The 7,455-nt window shown below is 35.7% G+C and overlaps 2 protein-coding genes across 2 annotated transcripts in view; one reads left to right on the top strand and one right to left on the bottom strand.

Moving 5' to 3' along the window:
• The first annotated feature begins 168 nt into the window (after positions 1-168).
• On the top strand, positions 169-3,673 carry LOC107692306 (ubiquitin-conjugating enzyme E2 G1-like). The gene is made up of 5 exons (XM_016491290.1): positions 169-505; positions 1,210-1,312; positions 1,454-1,551; positions 1,624-1,802; positions 3,095-3,673. The coding sequence occupies exons 1-5, from the start codon at positions 463-465 to the stop codon at positions 3,179-3,181; spliced, it is 510 nt and encodes a 169-aa protein (XP_016346776.1). The 5' UTR covers positions 169-462; the 3' UTR covers positions 3,182-3,673.
• Positions 3,674-7,141: 3,468 nt separating this feature from the next.
• Positions 7,142-7,455, bottom strand: part of LOC107692302 (GPN-loop GTPase 3) — a 3,595-nt gene continuing 3,281 nt past the window's right edge. Inside the window, exon 8 of the mRNA XM_016491286.1 lies at positions 7,142-7,445. Within this exon, the coding sequence (XP_016346772.1) occupies positions 7,380-7,445 (66 nt within the window). The 3' untranslated portion in view covers positions 7,142-7,379. The remainder of the gene's footprint in view (positions 7,446-7,455) is intronic.

The following is a 7,455-nucleotide window of genomic DNA, read 5'->3' as shown; positions in this document are numbered from 1 at the left end:
CCTTTGATGTCAGTCTAATGCCCACACTCCAGTCTAGTAGGTGGCGGTAATGCACCTTTGAGATGAGTTGCCAACCGCCATTAAACCTGAAAGAAGAAGAAGAAGAAGGTTGTTTGGTCGCCTTTACTTTGGCTGTGTTTCGAAACCTAGTGAGACATCTACATAGACAGCAAATTTGGTCGCCATGGGCGCGTGCAGCATTTTTTAACCATCCACTCGGAACGCGCCCAAAAAGATGCCCAAAACTGCTGTAGTAGGCAGCTACCAAGTGACACACAGCCTTGAGGTCAGTGCTAGTATCACATGTATGGCTTCTCGGCGCATGTGAAGTAGATATCAAATACACTGCCGAAGTGCTGCGTGTCGAACAACTTTGATTGCCAACATTGATTTCTCTGACTTTATTTCGTCCCATTTTCGTTTGGAGACATTATTTATTTTGTTAACATTAGTTGAAATAAAATGACTGAGCAGTCGGCCCTGCTTCTGCGAAAACAGCTAGCAGGTACGTTAGGTGGCTAACTGTTAGCGTGAGTAGTGCAAAATTATGTTATATTATTTTTATCCATACCATCTGTACTAACAAAATCACATAGCGTGTAACGAAACGCACTGTCAGTGTTTGTGTAAGAGCTTATGGGCTTCGTATTTCCACTTGTAAAGTATAATAAGATCAGAAGGCTTTGCTAGCATGCTAGCGCCTAATAAGTTGGTGAGGTATAAACATGTTGATCATCAAGCTTAAACCTTTTATTTAAAAAAAAAAAACGACTTTTTCAACATTATTTTTAGTTTACTGGTCATAGTATCAGTTGACACGTGTATGCAGTAGACAAATTAGGAAACATAAATGAGGAATCTCGTTTAGTTTTTTACCTTATTTGATACAATTACATGCATATTAGTACATAACAAGCTTTGGTCTTTACACATATTTATTCCTCAATCGTTTTTAATGCCTCAAGTGATCACAACATTATTAATGTATATGATGAAAATAAGAGATTTTGCAAGGTAAAACGTATTAGTTAATTAGTGTTAGATTAACTTTAAGCTCTCATTAGCAGAAAATGTAAAATAATATCCAATATTGCCAGACACGAATTGCAAATGACTTGAGGGTGAGTAATTTATGGGCTAATTTTAATTTTTGGGTGAACTGACCCTTTAAGATACATTGAAATAATGTGCCTTTTTTATGTCTTACAGAGCTCAACAAAAACCCAGTGGAAGGTTTTTCTGCTGGTCTGATTGATGATGATGATATCTATCAGTGGGAGGTTGTCGTGATCGGCCCTCAAGACACATTGTTGTAAGTAACCAATCCTGTTACCAGCCATGTGGTGTTTGGGTTTAGCTATAAGATTGGCCGGTTGACTAATCTAGTCTTCTACAATGCTCAGATCACTTCTAACCAAACCATTTACTCACTTTTTCTGGTTTTGATTTACAGCGAAGGTGGATTTTTTAAGGCACATCTCATTTTCCCTCATGATTACCCACTTCGGCCCCCCAAGATGAAGTTTATTACAGAGATTTGGCATCCTAATGGTGAGTGCATGTTGGTGAAATCACTGTCCCTTATAGCGGCTGACACTGATATTATTCATCATCTCTAACCAGTCGCAAAGAACGGAGATGTGTGCATTTCCATCCTACATGAGCCAGGAGAGGACAAATTTGGCTATGAGAAACCTGAGGAGCGTTGGCTGCCCATCCACACTGTAGAGACCATCATGATTAGCGTGATCTCCATGTTAGCTGATCCCAATGGTGACTCGCCAGCCAATGTGGACGCAGCTGTAAGTTTACTGATTTGTGATAATATATTGAATCATGTTTTATAATAAGTCACCATGATATCAAAATTAACATTAAGTTTTTGTGATGTGATCAGAAGGTACAGTAAAAATTATTTACATATTTTAGGGAGTAGGGTTAAAGGAACACTCCACTATTTTGAAAATAGGCTCATTTTCCAACTCCCCTCAGTGCCTGAAAATAGGCTAACTTCCGTCAACATAACCAACGTGACCACCTGCTTGCACAGGGAGCGTGCTGGGGACTATTTTCAGGCGCTGCGTAATATCAGTTATATAATTATATAGTTCCTAGCCATATCGGCCTAGAAAATCGCAACTTTTCATTTTCCATCAGTCTTAGTACACGATGTAACTACAGAAGAGTCAAGTTTTAAATAGGAAAAATATAGAAACTCTTTGGTCATTTTTGAGCGAGATGCTAATGGTCTAATCAGATTCAATGATCTATGCTAAGCTACAGCTAAAAGTGCTACCGCCAGACCCGGAGATCGGCTGAATGGATTCGAAAACGGTAAAACTCAACTGTTTAACTCTAGGGGAGTTGGAAAATGAGCCTTTTTTAAAAAATAGTGGAGTGTTCCTTTTAAAGGGTTGGGAGTATTTTTAGTTTTTTTTGTAAAACAAATTAAAAAGTAGTGGAGATTGGTTGGTGGTTATAATTTTAAACTTTGAAGTGTTGCTAATGCAACTGATTGTGTGCTCCCTAGACATTTAAATTTAGAGAACGTAGTGATGAATTACATTCCCTTCAGTTTATTCCTTAAGTTTACTTGACTTGGTTTTAAATAAAACATGCAGAAACCTTGTCATTTATAATAAATACTGAAATATTCCATAAAAATAAGAATATTTCATAGTGACTTCATCCTTTCATCAAAATGTACTAAATGTAATGAGATTTTATATATATATATATATATATAGGAAATGCAGCCTTTCTAAAATGTTGGCACATAGACAATACATTACTATAACATACATTATTATTGTAAAAAATGGTTACATCATTAATGGTAAATAATGAATGATTTTAAAAAGAAGCATTACCATTTAAGCATCCACATCCTGGATGAAAAACTCTTCAAAAAGTGCCGGTTATGACCATCATAGATCCAATTCCTGATTAATAAAATCAAGTCCCAAATGCATTTTATTTGTATTTTTTTCTAATTTCACTCCAAAATGTCACTTTATTTAAATGAAATGCCAATTCATGTTTTTGTCCTTCTGAAGCAATGACTGAAACTCTCTCATTTGTGTTCGGCTTGCAGAAAGAATGGCGAGAGGATCCCAACGGTGAGTTCAAGCGGAAAGTTGCCCGCTGCGTGAGGAAGAGCCAAGAAATGGCATTTGACTAGACGCTCCATCACCGTTACATTTGTTTAGTACATATCAGTTCCCATCTCCATATCTTGAGGTCAAAAACAGAAGTTTCAATTTCAGGATTTATTTCGGCATTGATTTTAAAGCCCATGACAAGCTCATATCAATTGAATAGGTTTAACTATGTGTTGAATTACATTTATGTGTGGCAAAGCTTCATCACGTAAATTGAATTCTAACCAGCCCCCTGGATATGTCAACATTAATAGGCGATCACCTATATTTTAGTAACCAGTTATTTGGGTTTGCACCATTTAGGGATATCAGAGCAAAGCCACCGTAGAATAATATATATAAATATTATTTTTTTTGATCTGAATGTGTGAGTTATAGCACGTTTCGTTAATACCAATTACCCTCCACCCTCTAGTGTGTCTTACCCTCTAGTGTGTCTTAATTATTTATTATCTTAATTATGATGAAATGTACTGCATGACACTTGTGTTTTGATTTGCTTTTTTTTTTTTTTTTTTAGTGTTGCTAATGCAACTGATTGTGTGCTCCCTAGACATTTAAATTTAGAGAACGTAGTGATGAATTACATTCCCTTCAGTTTATTCCTTAAGTTTACTTGACTTGGTTTTAAATAAAACATGCAGAAACCTTGTCATTTATAATAAATACTGAAATATTCCATAAAAATAAGAATATTTCATAGTGACTTCATCCTTTCATCAAAATGTACTAAATGTAATGAGATTTTATATATATATATATATATATAGGAAATGCAGCCTTTCTAAAATGTTGGCACATAGACAATACATTACTATAACATACATTATTATTGTAAAAAATGGTTACATCATTAATGGTAAATAATGAATGATTTTAAAAAGAAGCATTACCATTTAAGCATCCACATCCTGGATGAAAAACTCTTCAAAAAGTGCCGGTTATGACCATCATAGATCCAATTGCTGATTAATAAAATCAAGTCCCAAATGCATTTTATTTGTATTTTTTTCTAATTTCACTCCAAAATGTCACTTTATTTAAATGAAATGCCAATTCATGTTTTTGTCCTTCCGAAGCAATGACTGAAACTCTCTCATTTGTGTTCGGCTTGCAGAAAGAATGGCGAGAGGATCCCAACGGTGAGTTCAAGCGGAAAGTTGCCCGCTGCGTGAGGAAGAGCCAAGAAATGGCATTTGACTAGACGCTCCATCACCGTTACATTTGTTTAGTACATATCAGTTCCCATCTCCATATCTTGAGGTCAAAAACAGAAGTTTCAATTTCAGGATTTATTTCGGCATTGATTTTAAAGCCCATGACAAGCTCATATCAATTGAATAGGTTTAACTATGTGTTGAATTACATTTATGTGTGGCAAAGCTTCATCACGTAAATTGAATTCTAACCAGCCCCCTGGATATGTCAACATTAATAGGCGATCACCTATATTTTAGTAACCAGTTATTTGGGTTTGCACCATTTAGGGATATCAGAGCAAAGCCACCGTAGAATAATATATATAAATATTATTTTTTTTTATCTGAATGTGTGAGTTATAGCACGTTTCGTTAATACCAATTACCCTCCATTGTTTTTTTTTTTTTTTTTTTTTTTTTATCTGCCACTGAGCCATCAATTTTGAACAGTCTTTTATGCAATTTTGGGGTGTTTTGTGCGTTTATGGTACTAGTAGAGGCTGATGGTCAGAATCGATGCTGATTTCCCTTCTCACTGTCGGACAGCCCTATTCCCTTAAAAAACAACAACAAAACAATACCGCAGATGTCTCTCAAAGGGCCATCTCTTTCTCTGCTGCCTTAAGTTGTTCTCCTATCGGAAAGGAAAATTGTATTCAGTGATGTCAAGTCCGTCTCAATGTCTAGTCAGTTTTTGAGCTGGAATCCTCTTTTGGACAAACCAAAAAGTTAGATATTTGCATGAGAGACAGAGAATATTTTTTTGTATAAACGGTAAGCTCAAAAAGCTGTATTTTTTGTGTATGTAAATATGATGTACCATAGCTCTATCAGTCATTTGTTTGTGATGTCCCCCCTCCACCACATGTAGTTTTGTAATCTCATTTATGACTGTATCCTGTTCACTTTTCTGTTCCCTGAAGGTCCTATCATGTAATTGCTCATTAAAATGTAGCATTTGTCTTACATATCTAGTGTTTGTCCTTATGTTTTATTCTCTTTTAGTCTTGCCTTTGTCCTGTTGGTGTCTCGTCAGTCATGTAAATTGCAGTTACCTCAATATCTTCTAAAGGTGCATACGATTCTTGATGATACATCTTTTAGGATCTTGTCTGAGTGAGGTTTGTTTGGTGTTGTGTACTAATGCAAATGTATTTTTATTGTTCAAAAGACTGAATTTTAAGCAATAAGTTGTGCATTTTCAGTTGGTCTTGGTCATGTTTTGATTTGATTCAGTGGTGTGTTACTGGTGTGAAACACTTTTCTCCAGTTTGTGTGGTGCTTGGCAGAATATTGATTTTTGAGCACTAAATATGAAGGAATGTAATTTCTTTCTGCAGCAATCATTTATGCTCATTAATAAGTTCAGATAAATAAATTATGAACTCACTACACACCAAGTTATTGTGTTGTTATTGTGGAACTATTGAAACTGAAAATATTAATTGACTGTCAATTGAAATGAGGCTGAAATTAGATATTAGATGAAAAATGTAGAAATTAGTGCATTTTTCAGGCTCCTGCACAGCCAGCCTGCTGTACGGTCATCCGTCTTACCTTAATTTCATAGTTCTTGAAGAAAACATTGGCTTTGAAGTAGTAGATGGCCTCATCGATAATATCTGTGTCTTTTGCTGAATATGGAAACAGGAAGGAAGAGATGATGTAAAAATACCCTTGTCTAAAGATCGCCATTTAAGGAAGAACCAGACACAACTCTGATCTCAGAGTACTGCCTAAAATCAAGCAATATTTCTTACTTTCTTTAGGAGCAGGACCCTTAAACTGTGTTTTGAGGGGCAGTAATGCCATATTCCCCACCAGTTTGGTGTCTGCATCTGTCAGGTTTGAGTGGTAAGCCTGAAGAGAGTGGAAAATTACAAAAAAATGCAAGTTATTTAGTAAGATTTCTTTCATATAGCAAATTTGTTTTAAAGACGACCAATGTTTAAAGAAAACCAGCGATCACTGAGCTGAATGTAAATGAGGAAATCCAGTTGTTTGCATCATGGACAGACGCACAAATTCTGTTTCTAACAACATATTTCTGACACTTACCTATACATATTTGATTATAATATATGAAAATCAAAAATATAATAAAATATGTATTTGTAAAACTGCTACATTTGTAGAAAAATGGCCAGAGTAATATGATGTATAGGTTAGCTCTATGGCTAATCACGATAAAATATTTTTCTACTTCGCCGCTGCTCTAAAACGTGGCACAACAAACTGCCCATAACGCAAACAATTGCGTTAATCGTTATGTTTAATGATTTCTTACCGGCATTTTGGTACAATATGTCCCAAATCTAGCAGGTAAAAATGAATGTCAGCGCTGCGGTCCGCCGCTTCCGCTGTCCCACCCAACACCGATACAGGAAGTTTCCAGCACAATATCCGGCTATAACCACTGGGGGGCGCCGAAGGACACCAGTTCTCAGTTCTGCTCCCCCCATAAAAAGTTTTTTATATGATTTTAAATCACTTCTTTTAAGTAGTCTAAACATGTTACATGTGCGATTTAAAAAACTGTCCACACCATTTTTTTTTGTCACGGCAGTCAAAACCTAGCGACCTGCCTACCAAGACAATGTAGGAAGTACATTAGGTTTTAACAACTAATATTCATGATTGGGGGCAAATATCCAAGTTTAACTGTCCACTATTGAATAACTCACGAATACTATTTCGCTTGTCTCTGTCAATGTCCTTCTAAGACTTTTATGCAACTGGGTTATGACATGTAATAACTGATTTTTTTTTTTAAAACAAAATTAAAACACCACATTTGCCATTTCCATATTTTTACTGCAAAAATAAATACACACTTCTAAAAAAAATGGATTACATTTTATAAAACTCTGCAAAGACTGAGGCATAGCACAGGTTACGGCTGCATCCTTCAACTAATGAATTTATGAAAGCGACACAAAATATAGTTTAAATAAATTAAACTCTTAATTAGTGGAAGAAGTCTGGCTGACTGGCTTTGAAGTATGATCTCTCTCCTCGCTCAAGAATCATCTCCGTCTTGGAAGAACTCATCAAAATTTGTGTTACTGGGTTCCCCATCAATTTCCTGGAGGAAA

The sequence above is a fragment of the Sinocyclocheilus anshuiensis genome, unplaced genomic scaffold, assembly GCF_001515605.1.
Source record: "Sinocyclocheilus anshuiensis isolate Anshui unplaced genomic scaffold, SAMN03320099.WGS_v1.1 scaffold478, whole genome shotgun sequence".
Taxonomy (NCBI): domain Eukaryota; kingdom Metazoa; phylum Chordata; class Actinopteri; order Cypriniformes; family Cyprinidae; genus Sinocyclocheilus; species Sinocyclocheilus anshuiensis.
Note: the sequence above shows the minus strand (reverse complement) of the source record. Positions and strands in the feature narration are given on the sequence as shown.